General features: G+C 38.7%; 3 protein-coding genes across 3 annotated transcripts; 1 reads left to right on the top strand and 2 right to left on the bottom strand.

Moving 5' to 3' along the window:
- Positions 1–4,994: 4,994 nt before the first annotated feature.
- Positions 4,995–5,810, bottom strand: LOC127241353 (uncharacterized). Its single transcript, XM_051260363.1, has 2 exons — positions 5,498–5,810; positions 4,995–5,236 (listed from the first exon to the last, which is right to left on the bottom strand). The coding sequence occupies exons 1-2, from the start codon at positions 5,808–5,810 to the stop codon at positions 4,995–4,997; spliced, it is 555 nt and encodes a 184-aa protein (XP_051116320.1).
- A 124-nt stretch (positions 5,811–5,934) lies between these two features.
- LOC127241352 (uncharacterized mitochondrial protein AtMg00860-like) lies at positions 5,935–6,453 on the bottom strand. Its single transcript, XM_051260362.1, has one exon. The coding sequence runs from the start codon at positions 6,451–6,453 to the stop codon at positions 5,935–5,937; it is 519 nt and encodes a 172-aa protein (XP_051116319.1).
- A 5,274-nt stretch (positions 6,454–11,727) lies between these two features.
- Positions 11,728–16,028, top strand: LOC127241508 (lysM domain receptor-like kinase 3). The gene is made up of 10 exons (XM_051260599.1): positions 11,728–12,355; positions 12,603–12,803; positions 12,854–12,996; positions 13,084–13,173; positions 14,253–14,358; positions 14,439–14,590; positions 14,675–14,772; positions 14,835–14,973; positions 15,049–15,147; positions 15,864–16,028. The coding sequence occupies exons 1-10, from the start codon at positions 11,728–11,730 to the stop codon at positions 16,026–16,028; spliced, it is 1,821 nt and encodes a 606-aa protein (XP_051116556.1).
- The last annotated feature ends 2,948 nt before the right edge of the window (positions 16,029–18,976 follow it).

Here is an 18,976-nt window from a genome sequence, read left to right as displayed (position 1 = left end):
TGTTATGCATGTGGAAAAAAATATTTTTGAAAATATCATACACACTATTATGGATGTTCCGGGAAAAACGAAAGACAACCTTAACGCTCGGAAGGACATGTCAATTATTTGTGATCGTCCTGAACTTTCTGTTGAGCCAGATAGTAATGGTCCAAAGAGGAAGACCTCTTACACATTGAATCGAACACAATGTCAATTACTTTGTGATTGGATATGCCAGATAAAGTTTCCAGATCAGTTTGTGTCCAATCTTAGGCGCTGCGTGGATAGTTCCCGAGTGAAATTCATAGAGATGAAAAGTCACGATGCACATATTTTCATGCAACGGTTGTTCCCAATTGCTTTTCGGACGTTTCTTCTGAGCTATGTGTGGGAGACTATTACTTGAGGTAAGTCTTCTTTTTCAAATAGTATGCAGTTCTACTTTATTCTCGGAGCAGTTGAAAGAATTGCACAAGAGCATACCATTGGTACTATGCAAGCTAGAATTTTTTTTTCCTCCGGCATTCTTTGATAGTACGGAACATTTAATGGTCCATTTGCCAAAGGAATGCATGTTAGCTGGACCCATTCACTATTGTTGGATGTATCATTTTGAAAGGTAAATGTATTGTTTATGAATTTTGGCTATTAATTCAATTAAATTTGTAATTAATTTAATTTAATTTTTTTAAGCAAATTCCTACATGATTTGAAGAAAAAAATCACAAATAAAGCACACGTCGAGGCTTCAATTTGCTCAGCATATCTTGTTGAGGAATCTACAATATTATCTAGGATGTATTTTTCCTAAAAAAATGTGGAGCGTACTCTGAATTATGGAATCTCTTCGTCAACAAGTTATTCAATCTTCAATTATGTCGGAGTAGCCTCGGGGCGGGCAAATAGAAAATATGTAAATGTAGAAGAAATCAAGGTTGTTGAGACCTACATTCTCACAAATACTCCCGTGGCAGAAGAATTTAATCTGTATTGATTTAATTTACTTATTTGAATTTAGTTCGAGAAACAATATGGTTTTAATCAATTGTTTTTTTATATTTGATGAAATTTTGACCGTGATTGGCTCGTACAACGTTTTGGGACGGATGAAGGTGCCATTGACCGATGCATTTTTGAAGACTATGTACCTTGGTTCAAGCAATCGGTACATATTTTTTCTAAGTCACGTTAAATTGAAACATGTTAATAACTATTTAACATTTTTATGTTATATATTTTATAAATGTTATAGGTCAATCAGTTTGATGCCACTCAAACTTCACCAATGATACGAGCCTTAGCAACAAGTATATCTAATAAGGCTACATATTATAAAGAGTATAAAATAAATGGATTCTCCTTTAGTACATACAACCGGGGAGTTGGTAAAGATTCGCAACGCTATGGTGTGTCTGTGATTACCGACGTTGGTTCTGAAAACTCCATGGAGTACTACGGAATAATTGATGAGATTATTGAGTTTTCATACGATCTCCATCGTCACATGAAAGTAGTATTGTTTCATTATCGTTAGGCAGATCCAACTCGTGGGACAAGGAGACATCAAACTTACAATATAGTTGATTAATTTTGTTGCAACCTTCCGCGACAAGATGTCATTAATGCATTTTAGCATTGTCGCAGAAGGTTTGTTGCAACGTTCCGCGACAATATCCATTGTCACGGAGAATCTAGCGCGGAACTAATTTCGCAACATTTCCATGACAATTTATTAAATTTGTCGCAGAATGATATACTTTCCGCGACAAATATATCGCGACAATTGAATATTTTTCTGGTAGTGCATGCGGTACATTTTCCCAAGGGCCTTCTAGACAACATATTGGAAATAATCCTGCCATAAGTTGACTGCGTATATATTTAACCAAATCTGATAAATAAATAATCCTAGTCGCAAAGTCGACTAAGTCCTCGTTGACTTGGTATTATGCATGTAGTCTTTTTTTAGTCGCAAATTTAGAGATAATTAATTGGAGTCTATCTATTTTGGGTCATTCAAGTTTCTTTTTCTAGCTTACACAATTTTATCTGATTTGGTATGTCTAATAATAACGTACGTACATGTGTATTCAATAAGTTTAAATTTTTAGCAGTAATAATATTAATACATTGCAGTATCAGTCATTCTTCCTTTTCATTTCTTCCTTCAACATGTCATCTCAAAATTAATATATATATATATATACACACACACTTTGTTCAATTGGATATAGTCTGAAGGAAAGAACTACTCAGATTGAAAGTTGCAAGAGGACGGCCGAGCAGCAGCAGCGTAGTCTAGTCGACCTTGGGAGGTCAGATTCAACAAGTGGTATTAGAGCATCTGGTTGATGGAGAACATGGCTGAGTTCATCTCCACGTACGGCGGCGATAGTACATTTGATTTGAATCTCTAGATCGGTGTTCGATTTTCCGAGGCATGTTGGAATACATTCTCATAATCATATCTAAAGGAACCGAAGGGTGATAGTAGTTGGGGTACTTGACACCGGAAGTGTAAAGGACAAAGATGACGGTGGCGTAGCAGTGCTCGAATATGAGTCTGGGCGCATAGGTGCAGCAGTTGAGGTCGGCGGTCGAACATCAAGCCGACGTCACCCGGGGTCGAGTGTGGATGGATGGCTGGCTACGATCAAGCAGTAATAATATTAATACATTGCAGTATCAGTATTTCTTCCTCTTCATTTATTCCCTCCACACATCACCTCAATATTAATATGTATATATATACATATGTCAATACATCCTATATATATACTTCTTTCGATCGGATGTAATATGAAGGAAAGAACAACTCAAATTGAAAACTGCAAGAGGACGGCCGAGCAACCGTAGCTAGTCGATCATGGGAGGTTAAATTCAACAAGTGGTATTAGAGTATAAGTTGATGGAGAACGTGGATGATTTCATCTCCATACTCATATATCGTCTTTTCAGGAGAAGGCTCCAGCTGCAATGCTGCAAACAACGGTGTGAGCATGCCAACGGGGCTGATTGCAGCGGCGATAGTAGATTTGATTTGAATCTTTGGATCGGCTTTTGATTTTCTGAGGCATGTTAGAAAAATCGAAGAGCTGATTAATGCATCCTCATAATCAAATCTGAAGCAATTGAAGGGTAATGGTAGCTGGGGTACTTGACACCGGAAGTGTGAATGACAGACAATGTCGGCGTGGCGGCGCTCGGATATGGGTCTGGGCGTAGGGGTGTCAATTCGTATTTTCGGGTCCTGTTCATGTCGGGTTGAGCCATGGGGATAACAAAAAAAATTGTCGACCCGAACCAAAAATTTGACCTGAAACCCTAGACCCGAACACGACACGAATTCTTTCAGGTCGGGTTCAGGTTGATCTGAATCAGTTTCAGGTCACCCGAAACCCGAACAAACTCGACACGAACTAGACATGGAAAAGACCTGAAAACTTAAAAAATTAAACTATCCTAAAAAAATTTATTTTTATTTTTATTTTTTATATAATATAAATACTATAAATTAAAATAATAATAATAATAAAAATTTTAGGTCAACCGGAAATACGACACAAAATTTTTTTGTTTCGGGTTCGGGTCGACCCGATTTTTTACAAACCTGAAATACCCAAACCCGAACCTAAAAATTTTCAGGTCGAACGGGTTCGGTTCTTTGGGTCACTGGTCGAACATCGAGTAGGCTTTACCCAGGGTCGAGGGCGGATGTGATGGCGACGATCAGGGAAAAAATTATCTAGATGGCACCGACGGCTTCCAAGTGTCATGGACCATCCGGTTGTTCCTCGAACACCTTCCGTGTGGTCTAGCAACTTCCGGACACTTAGAGGTTGCTAGTGCCGTCTTTCCTCGAACTCTTTCAAGAACACTCAAGAACACGCTTAAGAACACTCAAGAATCGTAGAGAGCGGAAGTAGTGAGGGAAAGACTTGTTATTGCTCTCAACTTGGTGATTTACAAATGAAGTACAAGCATCTATTTATACAAGTCCATTGTGAAATGGGCGGTCAAGATCGAATCAATCCGACGGCTAAGATTAGCCACTATCTACCAACTACCATCTACCATTAACCAACAACCAACTCCAAATACCTCATTAATGAACAAGCTCTAGTTTTATCTACAATGTTCCACAAGGTTCCGGATTCTTCTAAGTGAGCCTCCAGGTTTTGGATTATTCTCAGTCATCGTCGGTCACAGACTCGGTCCAGGATATTCTCCCCCACTTGATGAAGGCATTGTCCTCAATGCCTCAAACTCATGCACTAAGTTCTCTAATTGCCAAAGTTTCTACGCCGGCTCCCAACTCATCTCTGCCTCGGGGAATCCTCGCCATCTTACTAAGTATTCCATCAAAGGTGGACGGTTCTTATGGCGTACTAGGCGATCTGCCAATATCTCCTCGGCCACTTTGTCGTATGCCGTCCGCATCCCGGGTGGTGCTCTCGTTGATACATTTGGACTCGAGTCTCGTTTATCCATGTAGTAGGGCTTGAGAATGCTAACATGGAATACTAGGTGAAGTTGGGACAAACCATCGGGTAGCTCCACCTTGTATGCCACATCGTCTACTTTCTTCACGATTGGAAACGGGCCTTCGTAACGCCTCATCAACTCCTTGTGGACACCTCGCACACGCCCGTGTTGGTAGAGTTTCACCAATACTAAGTCTCCTTCCTTGAATTCTCGGAACATTCGCTTCCAGTACGCCCATTTTTTCATCCGCCTTTGGGACTCTTCCAAATATAGTCACACCACCTCCGCCCGATCTTGCCAACCCTTGGCGAAGTGGGGAATGCCGGTGAACTTGGTCCTTTGTATATCCCTACCAGGTCTTTCGAAGTCGTAGGTTGGAAACCAAGTACGATCTCGAACGGGCTCTTCCCGGTACTCTCGTTTTTCTACAAGTTAAAATAAAATTGTGCCACATCGAGTAGTTTAGCCCAATCTAGTTGGTTTATCATCATGTAATGTCGTAGGTACACCTCCAAGACTTGATTGACTCACTCCGTTTGGCCATCTGTTTGCGGGTGCATGGTCGTGGACACTTTCAACTCCAACCCCAACAAACGGAACAACTCCGTCCAAAATCGCCCAGTGAATCTTGAGTCTCGATCACTCACGATGCTTGTCGGTAGCCTCCAATACTTAATGACGTGCTCCATGAAGAGTTTTTCCATCACCTCCTCCATACGCTTCTTTGGCTCCGGGATGAACTCGGCATACTTTGAGAACCGATCGACCACTGCCAAAATGCTTGTTTATCCATTGGACTTCGGGAAGCCGATAATGTAGTCCATGGACACACACTTCCACATTCGTTCCAGAATTGACAAGGGTTAGAGTAACCCCGCCGGTGGTTGCTTATCGACTTTGTCTTGTTGGCACACAAGACACGTTCGAACATACTCCTCCACGTCCTTCATCCTCGTCCAATAATATCGATCTCGCAACAATGCTAAGGTTAGTTGCATATCCGGGTGTCCCGTGTAATTTGAATCGTGACATTCTCGTAGGATGTCTCGTCTAATGCTTTCCGTATCCGCTACATACATCCGATATCCTTTTGTCACAACCAATCCGTCCTCCAACGAGTATTTCTTCATCTTTCCCTCCTCCACTAACTCCAACACGGCATGCGTGAACTTGTTGTGAACAAGCCCTTGCCGTATCCGGTTTACAATATCTCTTTCTACCGAATGGATGGCCGCCACCTTCCAACTCAAAACGTCCGCCACTACGTTAGTTTTCCCGGGTCGGTACTCAATCTTGAACTTTAATTGTGCAAGAAAATCAAGCCATTTCGCTTGTTTACCCATTAACTTCTTTTGAGATTGGAAGTAGCTTACCGTCTAGTTATCCGTCACGTTAGTAAAGGGAACGCTCACCTTGAGGTAATGTGCCCATATTCCCAAGAAATGCACAACCGCAAGCATTTCTTTCTCATGTATCAGCCACTATTTCCCCACGTCTGACAATTTGTGGCGCTCGTAAGCCACCGGGTGTCCATCTTGCATAAGGAACTCCCCCAACGGCGAGGTCCGAGGCATCCGTCATCACCTCAAACGGTTTGGTGATCAGGAAGTGCGAGTACCGGCTCTTTCGTATTGCCTCATTTAAAGTGTCAAAGTCCGCTTGGCACTCCGGCGTCCACTCCCACTTTAGCTCCTTCCGCAACAAGTTGGTCAAAGGTACCGCTATTGCTGAGTAGCCCTTGACGAACCGCCTATAGTAGTTACTTAAACCAAGGAATGATCGTACCTCCGTAGGAGATTTAGGCGCTTCCCATTTCACGATCGCCTTAATCTTTCCCAACTCCATATGAATCTTCCCGTTGCCCATGATGTGCCCTAAGAATCCAACCTCGTCCATCTCGAACTCGCACTTGTCACTCCAGACATATAATTGATTCTCTTGTAAGGCTCGGAATACCCTTCGCAAGTATTCAACATGGTCCGTCATACTCCGGCTATAGATGCGATATCATCTAAGTATACCACCACGAATTCATCCAAGAAGTCTTGTAACACCTCTTGCATCAATGTGCAAAATATTTCTGGGGCATTCGTTAGTCCGAAAGGCATAACTTTAAACTCGTATGAACCGTACCTCGTGGTTATTGTCGTCTTTGGCTTATTGCTCTCCCGAATCCGGACTTGATAGTAGTCCTTCCATAGGTCAAGGTTCGATAACACCTTTGCCTGTTGCAACTGGTCGAACAAGTCAGCAACGAGTGGCACCGGGTACTTATTCCTCACCATCAATTTTTTCAACGCCTGATAGTCATTGCACATGCAGAGATTCCCGTTCTTCTTCCGTTGGAAAAGCACCGGTGCACCAAAGGGGCTTTTCAACGGGACGATGAACCTTGCTTCCAATAGTTCTCCTAATTGTTTCTTTAATTCGGTCAACTCATCGGGTGACATTCGGTACGGCGGTCGGGACACCGGTTTTGCATTCTCCACCAAGTCGAGGGCATGGGCGACCGCTCGTCGGGGAGGTAAGCCCTTCGGTATTTCATGTGGCATCACATCCTCAAATTCCTTGAGAATACCTTCCAACTCTTTATGGGGCATCATGGCCTCTTTATCTTCCTCGCCCGGAAGGTCCTCATCGCTAATGATAGCCGCAAATGTCGGGTCTCCTTTCCTCAACCCTCTCTTGAGTTGTTTTGGCGTCTACTCTTTTTCTCGGTACACGGTTATGTTACACACAACACATTTTCTTCCATGATAATGTACTTGTCCACATGCGGTATCATTGCTAATTTGGTTCGCTCGATGAACCTCATGCCGAAGAACACACAATAGTCATCAATAGAAGCAATATTGAAATTTACCGTACCTCTCCAATCTCCGACTCGGATTGGCACATTCCTCGCCACTCCCGTCAACGGAGTCCATGCACTATTCACTCCTTTGAATCGGCTATCCAACAGCTCTCATTGTAAACCTAGCTCGCGAGCTATCTTTTTGCTCATGTAATTCGCATCCGCCCCTGGGTCGAGTAGACACAAGTACAAGCATCCCTTTACCTTGACACTAATGTACATCCATCCCCGATGTTTATCATCATCATCCTCTTTTTTCATGCATCCCACCCGTTCTTCTTCCGGGTTAATATCCTCGGTCACCATCGCAACGCTCGATCGATTCGGACAATTCCTCACAAAATATTTGATTGATTGACAAATAAAACAACCTTCGTACCTTGGTCCCAGTTTGGAAAAGTCCCTTATCGTAGCCCGAGGTGCTTGGCGTTCACCTTCGGGTCGGTGTGGTCATGGGGTGAATCTCGGTGTGTCTCCTCCACTTTTGTATGAGATCATTCTCCTCTCATCATCCTTCTTTTTTGGTTCTCTCGGTTGGAACTCAATCAATAGCGAAGCATACTTCATCGCCTCATTCATGGTTTCCGGGCACTTATCCACGACCCGCTCCTTAGCCCAATCATTCATGGTTTCCGGGCACTTATCCACGACCTGCTCCTTAGCCCACGGCCTTAACCCATCGGTAAACCCAAATAAGCCATCTTCTCGCGTCATTGACGGAATTTCAAGTATTAGGTTGACATGCTCATCAATGTACTCCTTCAAATGTCCTTCTCGATGTGTCAACCATCATATTTTGGCCCTTGCCTCGTTCTCGGCCCTTATTGGTTCAAACTACATCTTGAGTTTGGACTTGAATATTGCCCATGTCGTGATGGCCTCGCCATCTTGGGCGAGTTCACTCCTACGCCTCCACCAAATGAGTGCCGAGTCTTTTAAATATAACAACCCCGTGTGTACCTTGGCCACATCTCCCACGACACCTACAATGTTAAAGTAACGTTCAACACATCTCAAGGATCATATATTGAGAAAATTCTTGAGAGGTTCAATTTGAGCAAAGCTAAAGTGGTTAGTTCTCCTCTTACTACTCACTATAAGCTTGGTGCTCACCATAGTCCTTCCACCGATTAAGAGAAAGAAATGATGAAAAAATTCCTTATGCTTCAGCCGTTGGAAATTTGATGTGTGCGATGGTATGCACGAGATCAGATATAGCTTATTCAGTTGGCGTTGTCAGTTGCTACATGTCTAATCCAGGAAATGAGCATTGAAATGCAGTGAAGTGGATATTGAGATATCTACGTGGCAGTTCTAGTTCAAAGCTTACATATGATGGTATGCAACCTTTGTTAGTTGGCTACACGAATTCAGACATAGCAGCTGATGTGGATACTAGAAAATCCATCTCAGGATACCTGATAACCTTTTCCGATGGTGTTGTGTCTTGGAAATCAAGGTTGCAAAGATGTGTTGCACTATTTACAACTGAAACAGAGTATATTGCATCGACTAAAGCTTGTAAAGAGTGGTTGTGGATAAAGAAATTTATGGATGAGCTTGGGTTTAAGCAAGAAAGGTACGTAGTACTTTTTGATAATCAAAGCGCTATTCATTTGGGAAAGAATTCTACTTTTCACGGTAGATAAAAACATGTTGATGTGCATTATCATTGGATAAGAGATGTTATCAATGATAAATTGATTGAACTTAGAAATGTTCATACATATGATAATGACGCAGACATGATGTGGAAAGCTTTACTAAGCGAGAAGCTTGAGATTTGTAGATTGATCGTCGGTATGATGAATATCTCTACATAGTCGCTCAGAATTCAGGATTGCTCCATATAGTTGGAAAAGGGGGAATTTGTTGACTTATTTTTTTCCTTAATGTAGATGGATTTCGGTAACTTCACATATGGAGAATCAACCTAGGCATAATTTTGATATTGAGTGGATTAGAATTTGAGAGTGTATAAAAAAGTTGTAGTCACCACTTTGCTCATCCTTTACGCAGTTTCCGTAAAACTTCGATCTACAAATTCCAACTGTCGGATCGTTCCCAAATTTATCCAAAAGATTTTTTACTCATAGTTCTATATTCTGGACGGTGGAGATTGGAATCGGAACACTAGAGCTTCTGATATAGACACGAACAGAGAACTCTGTTTCTTCCCGGATTCTGTCGGACCAGTTTCGGTGTTGATTTCGAATCGGAAGATCTAACTGTTGGATCATACTGTAATTTGAGTATGTTGGTGGGGATGTCGTAGGGTAAATAATGAAACGGTGGAGATCATGATTAGACGTTTGGATCATCGAGTATTTTGGTCTGAACGGAAGGGTGTTGTTTGTGAGTTTTCTATTTCACTCATATTTTGTTAACAAGATTGGTGTTATATCTTGTGAGTTGGAACTTTGGTTGATTTTAGTGTTGAACGATTTTACCCTTTTTTATTATAGTGGCGATTTTGTGGACTTCGGTCCCGTGATTTTTACTCCTTACATCGAGCAGGTTTTTCACGTAAAATTACTTGTGTCATTGTTGATTGATTGCATTACTTTTTTCAGCATGATTATTCTATTGTTATTGTTTCCTACTAGACTCATACAATGAGGATAATTCATACTCAGATAGCGTGTGTATTTGTCCCATCAGTTCTAACCAAATCACTTCCTCAAGTCAAATATATATTTTAACATGCGAATTGGAATGTTAATTCAAAAATTTTCATTGTTTAAATATAATTTTTAAATATGGAATATGTTTAGCTATCTCTGTAAGTACGTAACTACAATAAGGCTCGGTGCCTCCGTCCACTTTATTTACTTATTCAGTTGATTTATTTGCAACATTAATTTTTCTATAAAAAAGATGTTCTTTTTCAATACAATGATATTCAATAATTATTTCACCCAAATACTAAACACAAGTAAAAAGTAAATAAACCAAGTTTTATCTATAAGATATTATTCAATCTTTACAAAAATCACATTAAATATATTTTTTTAACAAAATATCACATTAGCTACTTATTAATTTTTTACTATTTTTAAAATTTCTAACTTATTTGAATTCTTGTAGTTGCAACATTGTATTAAAATCAAATTAGTTTTTTTTTTTTTTTTGTGAAAAGGGAGATACCTTAATTTGCATGGGAGGGGGTTTGAACTCATCTCGGTTGAGCCTAATATCCTGCAAATGGCGTCGGGGGTTTGAACCCATGACCTCCCTCACGGTCACAAGTCCAAACCCTATCCCACCAGGTCATTCTTTACGGACATCATTAATTGAATTTTTGTAAAACCTGGAAGTGGGTTAGGTTGGACCCGATTCCTTATTATATAGATATTCGGTCCAAAAATTTTTCTTATTATTTTTAATTTCAGATATTATAGTTTTTATGCAATTTTTTTTTTAATATTTACACAGTTTTTCTCTTTCGTCATTCTAATTATAATTTATAGAATCAATTAAAAAAAAGACAATAAATGAAAAAACTATCAAAATGTAGTAATACTTAAAAAAAAGAAACGCTAAAAATAAAACGTACAAAAAGTAGTGCTGGAACGTAGGAGGAAGTATATAGTACAGATTAGATTATAGCCGCCCTGAGCTGGCCTGGTCGGTCCCTTCCCTTGTTTTCTCAGCCAGCCGGCAATAAGAAATGGTCTCTTCCTGCTATTCCTCTTTCATAGGAACTAAAATCTGTGGGTTCACTTTTTGCTTGCTAATTTAATTATATATTATTATTCAACAACAGGATATCATTAATATGTATATATATATATATATATTTTACATGTTAAATTCAATTTTAGTATGTTACATTAAATAATTGTTATAAATTGTTAATTCATATATTATATTTATATTATGTTATTTAAGTTGTTAATTTATATTTCATATGATGCATATTAAAGTAATTTACATAAGGGAAAATGACAAAAAAATATCTCAATGTATACCTCGTTATCACTTTTTGTCTCGCTGGTAAAATATATCATACATGTTTGCAAAAGTCGCTATTTATATCATTTCACCGTACGTGATCGCGTGTGGCGTGAACGTCACACGCGGCTAAAGGAAATAAATAGACTTTTGTAAATGTATATAATATATTTTAACAGGGAAATAAATATAAGACAAAAGTGATAATTAGTAAATATTTGGTAGATGTTGATGTAATGCATTATTTGGTAGATGTTGATGTAATGCATTCTTCTGGTAATAGATTTGTTAACAACATTTAAGAAACTTTGCATATTACAAACAATGCCTGATAGGAGCAAGAAACAAACATGTAAGACAAGTGCAAGTTCAGGCATTTCATGTCCTTATATTCCTCCAATCTCTTACCATGGCTTTCTTTCTTTCTTTCCAAAGCTTCCAGTTTTTACATGATGTCTTGTCCGGAACACACCCCTGTTTTTCTTCTTCTTCTCGCCGGCATCTTCGCCATTATTTCATCGTCAGCATCCGAAAAAGGTACGTATCCTTTCCTGTGCTCGGACAAGATCAAGTCGTGCGACGCGCTTCTCTACCAGCGCAATGGCTTCGATCAGGCTGAAATCGCCGCCTCCTACGCAATTAATGCATCAGCAATCAAAACACTACAGCATGCCGGCAGACAGGACTACCTGGTACCTGTGAACTGCTCCTGTAAGAACATCAACGGCACGGCTGCATACTTCTACGATGTGGTCTACACCCCAGAAATAGGCGACACCTTCTCTGATGTGTCGACCCGCAACTTCAGCGGTCAAGTTTGGGACGGCGGCGCAGACACAAACTTAACTGCTGGAGAGGACAAAATCCTGCATCTACTGTGTGGCTGTCTGAATAACACTAATTCTCGAATCGTTGTGACTTACACAGTCGAGGCTCACGACACCATCTCCTCCATTGCGAACCTACTCTCGGCTCAAGAAGATCAAATCGAAGCCTTGAACGAATACTTGGCGCCAAATCCTTCGTTTATCGAAGCTGGATGGCTGCTCTATGTTCCAATGGAATTGCATCCCAAAAAAGGTGAGGTGGATTGTTAGCCGTTTGATCATTTCTTGCTTGTTAAATGTTAGAATATAAAATTGAAATTCTCTGTTTTAATCATAAGAATATGTACATATTTATAGTGGTATATAAATCGTCTAAATAAATAAGATAAAAAATCTACGAATCTCTTAAATAAGATAACTACCATAAATATAATATATTGCTTCTAAATATATTTTAACATTAAAGTTGCCAAATTTTTTCTTGCTCTGCTCGGCTACAGCTGCAAAGAAGGTCGTGCACAAATGGATGCTAATGGTCATCTTACTATCGATTATCACCGCACTCTCCGTGTGCACAATGGTCACGGTTTTTCTTCGGAGAAAGATGAGAAAGCGAAAACTTGAGGATGATCCGAAAGCTCTTTCGAAGAACATAAGCACCAAGTCACACTCTTTGCAGATTCAACAGGGTAAGAACAGTTGCGTAATTCTTACAATTTTGTTAGCTCAGAGATGGATTTTTAAATTCTAGCAGATGTTGCTGGTTTCGATTCGGAGAAACCGTTGTTGTACAGCATTGAAGAGATTTCAGAGGCGACGAGAGACTTTGACGAAGCGAGGAAAATCGGGCAGGGAGGATACGGAAGCGTGTACTATGGAGTGATAGGAGAGCAGGTGAGGTAGCTAGCTAGCTAGCTAGTTTCGCAACTCGTCTGTGGGCAGAGAGTCGTCGTTTTTATAAATCGTCGCTTGCCATTTCAGGAAGTTGCGATCAAGAAGATGAGATCGAACAAGACGAAGGAGTTTCTTGCCGAGCTCAAGGTGTTGTGCAAGATACATCATATCAATGTGGTAAGAAACTCGTATCCCTTCGATTTTTGGACATTGTTACATGATGTTAGAGCCTTAGATTTCGAGTTCCACCATTCCTTGTTTGTTGTTATCCACGGGCAAGTTCCCCCTTATCCGTGAGGGGGGGCGCATTGGTTGACTCTCATTTGTAGATAAATAAATATATGATGCGTATCCCTAAAAGTTTAAGCTTTTAGATGAGACGGTAATTTACATCTGTTAAAATATATTTAGAAATAATATATTATATTTATGGTAGTTGTCTTATTTAAGAGATTCGTAGAATTCTTGTCTTATTTATACGATTTGCATATCACTATAATATGTACGTATTCTTATTATTGCAATAGAGAATTTCAGTTTCATATTCTAACATGTTATCAGAGCCAAATCCTCTCCGGGTACCTCCATAAAACTGTTTTATCCTGTATATATTTTTATATTTTATTAATATATTTGCTACTATCCACGATGATGCTGTTATTTTCATATTGTCTCCGTCTCTACTACTCCACTGACAAAGTCTAATTTTGACTCTAACGTCGTTGAGAGTCCTGTTTTCAACTCTAACTCTATTGAGAGTGAGGGAGTCCTGTTTTCGACTCTAGTTCTATTGTGAGCGAGCGAGTCCTGTTTTCGACTCTAGCTCTATAGAGTGAGCGAGTCCTGATAACGAGCAAGTCGTGTTTCCAAGTTTAACGGTCTTGAGAGTTCTGCTTCTGACTGTGATCCAGTGAACGGCTACATCACCTTCAGTCAATCTTGTCGAATTTAAATTCGTACATGGAAGATCTCGACTATATCTTTTTCGGTCACTTCTAACAAACTCAAGTTTGTTTCAATCATATCCTGAGTTTGAGGAGGGGTGTCAAAATATATTTAGAAGCAATATATTATATTTATGGTAGTTGTCTTATTTAAGAGATTCGTAGAATTCTTGTCTTATTTAAACAATTTTTCATATCACTATAAATATGTACGTATTTTTATTATTGCAATAGAGAATTTCAGTTTCATATTTTAACAATATCATTTATAAGACATGATTTACATCTTTAAATTCATTTGGATGTATATAGGTGGAGCTGTTGGGTTATGCCTCTGGTGACGATCACCTTTACTTGGTTTATGAGTTCGTCCCCAACGGTTCCCTCAGCGAACATCTTCACGATCCGTTGCTCAAAGGTACAAACCGCAATCAAAATTACAAATCTTTCGTGAATTAGCCGGAGAAAATGTTATTAGATTTCAAAGTATGGAATTAGGACACCAGCCTCTGACTTGGAGTGCAAGAACACAAGTGGCACTTGATGCGGCGAGGGGGATCGAGTACATTCACGACCACACGAAAGCGCGATACGTTCACCGGGATATCAAAACATCGAACATCCTCCTCGATCAAGGGCTTGGAGCCAAGGTATGTAGCTGCAAAAAAAAATTAAACTGTGTCCTAACATAAGTAGTATCTCAACAAATGTGAAATGTGCAATCGGTTCCACAGGTTGCAGATTTCGGATTGGCGAAGCTTGTAGGGAGAAGTAATGAAGACGAGCTGATAGCAACACGGCTAGTGGGAACCCCTGGATATCTTCCTCCCGAGTAAGGATTTGAATCATTTGACATTGTAATGACCATGATGATGATGGTTTTGTTTAGTGCAGGTCGGTGAAAGAACTTCAGGTGACTGTGAAGACCGACGTGTTTGCATTCGGGGTGGTACTTGGAGAGCTGATAACGGGGCACCGCGCGCTCATCCGCGACAACCAGCAGCCCAATAGGATGAAATCACTCATCACCATAGTAAGTAGTATTAATGATTGATCGATGATTGATGATTGATGAACATGCATGAATTTCCGATGGATGGACAAACAGATAAACGGTATCTTCAACAGCGAAGATCCGGAGTCTGCGGTGGAATCGGTTGTGGATGGAAATTTGAAAGGCAATTATCCGCTGGAGGATGCATATAAGGTGGTGATCCATCCATGACTTAGACTTAGACTTCTTCACCTTTAACAACGCTACATAGATGCTTAATTAAAAATATATATATAAAAATTATCATTTTCGAAGATTGATATGTTGCTTTCGTAATGTTTAAATTATTATGAATTTTAAATTGTATTGTTTTTAAAAATCTACTTCTTTTTACTGTCTAAACTTTTCTAGGAATGGTTAGGATGTTGAATTTGAAAAATCAGCACCATGTTGATTTTGACACGTAAAATATAGAAACAACACACGTCTTTATTATATACATGTGTTGTTTGTAATAAAAGCATGTGTTGTTAGTTGATAATTATATAGTATGTGTTATATCAGAAAGAGTGTTGTATTAAAGTATATTGTGTGTTGTTTATGGTAACAGCATGTACTGTCTTGTAGCACACTATGTGTTACTCAGTACAATACTGAATTTTAAATTCAGCCGCCGCAACTTTTTTTGTCATGCTTAAATTTTGTTTTCTTCTTGTTATATGGTTTTGAGCTTTAAATGTGTTAAAAACTTAAACCAAAACTTTGCTTTTTATAATGTTTAAATTTACTTGCTTACAAGTTATAATTTGTTGATCACTACAATAAATTAATCTTATTATAAAATAAAAAAAATTAATCGAACAGATTATAGCTAATCAACATAATGTCTAATCCGTTGGCATTGCATGTATATATATATATATATGCAGATGGCTGAGGTTGCAAGATGGTGCCTGAGCGAAGAGGCGATAGACAGGCCGGAGATGCGGGAGGTGGTGGTTGCGCTGTCGCGGATCAGAATGTCTTCCGTCGAATGGGAAGCTTCTCTGGGAGGGAACGGCCAAATTTTCAGCGGAGTTTTCAGCGGTAGATGAGATGAAGTGTTAATTCTACTAATGTAATCGGTTATCAAAGAGAATTATGGAACACAGTGCCACAACAGCTCTGATTTCATCTCATCATCTGCCTTCACACAACTTTATCATCGTTGTTCATAACACATTCCAATTTCCAACTGTTAGTAGATATTATCATTCGGTTTCAAAATTCACTACTAGAATAATGCTCTTTTATACCACTTCTATGGTTGGTCACCACTCACAAGTTCGTAGCAAAAAGTACGAAAATTGCTATCACTAAAAATTTATATTCGGTCAACTTTTGTTTTTTATTTGGTAAAAATGATAAATATAATAATTATAAATAAGAATATAAAAAAAATCGAATTGATCTCAATTTCTTGCTTATGAAGGATGTTTGGTAAAGAATGGAATTGAAAAAAAAAAAAAAAAAGAAAAAAGTGAGAGAAGAGAATAAAATGCAGAGAAAAAAAAAAATTGAGTAGAAAATGAGAATTAATCATTTTTTTGGTAAAACAAATAATTCAATTGAGAAAGGTAAAAAGAATGCAGATCTAAAAACAATAAATGATTGATGAGACAAAACAGAGTTTCAACTAATGAGAAACGATGAAGAAATATTTTTTTGACTTTTTAAAAAAAATTATAAATTATATATGCATATTTTGTAAAATCATATTTTAGTAAAAAATTTTAAAAAATTGTAGAAATGAAATACTTAATAATAAATTAAATATTATATTTATAATTTAAAATAATACTATATTTTTAAAAAATTATAAAAAATAAATAGTACAAAAAAATAATAAAAATAAAAATATAGATATCGAAACATTCATTTCTTTCCATATGCATATGGGAGAGAAAGAAAATTAGAAATAGAGAAATTAAACATTTCTGTTTTTGTGCTATCAATTCTTTATACTAAACACACCTAGAGCACAAACAATGGCTCTAGTTAAAAATACATCTCCAGATCTCACGTGTCCAAGTTCACATCGAGATTTGTATCTCAAATTTAAAATCTTCTGCAGTGGCTTACTTCAACGTAAAACAAAATAAAAATGCCAAAACAGTAATCTTTTTTCCAACCCTTGTCGGATCTCCATCAGCTTTTCTGGATTTCCAATCAGCCTTGCCAGATTTCTATCAACTTTACCGGGTTTTCAATCAGCCTGTCGGATTTCACTTAATCTCGCTGGATTTGTTCCAGCCTCGCCTCGCCACCCTTCTTCTCCCATAGCTGCTGCCGCCGCCAAATTCCTTCTTGCTGCCCATGATCGATCCCCGTTTGCCGTTTGATTTGCCCACGTGTAGAATAGAAGGCGGAGCAATAGAGAGAGAAAAAAAGGATGAAGAGAGAGAAGAACCTGATATGACTAAACTAATCCAACCTTGCAAGAATCAATTAGGAGGAACAATAACGAATAAAAATAGAAATTCAACAATGCAAGAGACACGTCAATTTTAATGTAGAAAACCCTTTTCAAATCGAAGGAAAATACCACGGGTCATCCAAACCAATGAAACGGCTTCACTATAATCAAATCTGTGTACAATAGTGTTCCAAGAAGTAGCACAAAACAGTGCACCAACAATCCCAAACCAATAAAATAAAACAACACAAAACAGCTAAAGACGACCAAATTCTTCCTCAAAACAACTGCTACTATCTGCCTCGAATAAATTAAGTTACAGACCTCTAAACAACGATTCAACCAGTAAAAACCAATAACAGAGTATTACGAACCTCATGTTCAAATTTCACCCCGATCCAATGGTTAACAAGGCGGGAATCATCAATTTTCTGAAGCTGCACAGTGTGTTGTGGGAGTGGCAGCTTTTCGGCAATTTTTGTGTTATGAATTGATCTAGGGCATGTTCTGCTATTCTGCACCCTTCACCCTAACATGATTAACATGTGGGTTTAAAAATTGGACCAAAAAAATGATCTACATAGGAGTGAACCAACCCAACAAATCTCTCCCTCACGACTATGTAAAGCTAATCGCCAAACCGGCGATTTGGCAACAAACATCAAACTTCCACCTCAACAATGGCTTCGTCATCATATCAGCACCATTTTCATCAATATGAATTTTAGCCAATGCCAATGCCTTAGCATCCAAGACATCGCGTATCCAATGATACCACATATCAATATGGTTGGACCTAGAATGAAATGTAGAATTCTTACCGAGATGAATGACTCTTTGACTATCACAAAACAAGACATACTTGTCTTGAACAAAAACTAGTTCATGTAAGAATTTCTTTACCCAACATAACTCCTTACTTATTTATGTGATAGCACTGAACTCCACCTCAATAGTCGACAGTGCAATACACTTTTGCAATTTATACTGCTATGCCACAGCTCCCCCTGCAAACTTAACCAAATAGTCTGAAGTGGACTTTTTGAAATCAGTATCTCCAGCCATGTCTAAATCTGTATTCTCTACAAAAATAGACTTATCTTCTCCAAAGCAAAGTTTCAAACTACTTGTACCACAAAGATATCTGAATATCCATTTCACTGCATTCTAATGTTCTATGTCGAGATTAGATAGAAATATGCCGACTGAAACAACGACATGTGCTAGATCTGGTATTGTGCACACCGTTGCATACATCAAACTTCCCACAACATATGCATAAGGAACTCGCACCAATCAGATTTCTCATTTTCATTTGAGAGACTTTGTTCAACACTTAGCTTGATATGAGAAGGAAGATGAGTACTCACAACATTAGCATATTCCATTCAAAATCTCTGCAACACCTTCTTGATGTAGCCCTGTGATAACTAAAGCTTTTTCTCTTTTCTATCACGAGTGATTCTTATACCAAGAATCTGTTTAGCATCTCTCATGTCCTTCATAGCAAATGACTCTCTCAGTTGCTTCTTCAAATTGTCAATTTTGGAAACATCTTTTCCAATAATAAGCACGTCATCGACATAC

This window comes from Andrographis paniculata, unplaced genomic scaffold (genome assembly GCF_009805555.1).
Source record: "Andrographis paniculata isolate CXL003 unplaced genomic scaffold, ASM980555v1 Contig82END, whole genome shotgun sequence".
NCBI classification, from domain to species: domain Eukaryota; kingdom Viridiplantae; phylum Streptophyta; class Magnoliopsida; order Lamiales; family Acanthaceae; genus Andrographis; species Andrographis paniculata.
Note: the sequence above shows the minus strand (reverse complement) of the source record. Positions and strands in the feature narration are given on the sequence as shown.

What these genes read in the sequence shown, in the direction of transcription:
- LOC127241353 (XM_051260363.1), bottom strand. Translation starts at nt 5,810, where the DNA reads ATGGGTAAACAAGCGAAATGGCTTGATTTTCTTGCACAATTAAAGTTC. An exon ending in ACGAGACATCCTACGAGAAT is followed by an intron (nt 5,237 to 5,497) that starts GTCACGATTCAA and finishes GCATTTTGGCAG; the next exon opens with TGGTCGATCGGTTCTCAAAG.
- LOC127241352 (XM_051260362.1), bottom strand. Translation starts at nt 6,453, where the DNA reads ATGACGGACCATGTTGAATACTTGCGAAGGGTATTCCGAGCCTTACAA.
- LOC127241508 (XM_051260599.1), top strand. Translation starts at nt 11,728, where the DNA reads ATGTCTTGTCCGGAACACACCCCTGTTTTTCTTCTTCTTCTCGCCGGC. An exon ending in ATGGAGTGATAGGAGAGCAG is followed by an intron (nt 12,997 to 13,083) that starts GTGAGGTAGCTA and finishes TTGCCATTTCAG; the next exon opens with GAAGTTGCGATCAAGAAGAT. An exon ending in AGATACATCATATCAATGTG is followed by an intron (nt 13,174 to 14,252) that starts GTAAGAAACTCG and finishes GGATGTATATAG; the next exon opens with GTGGAGCTGTTGGGTTATGC.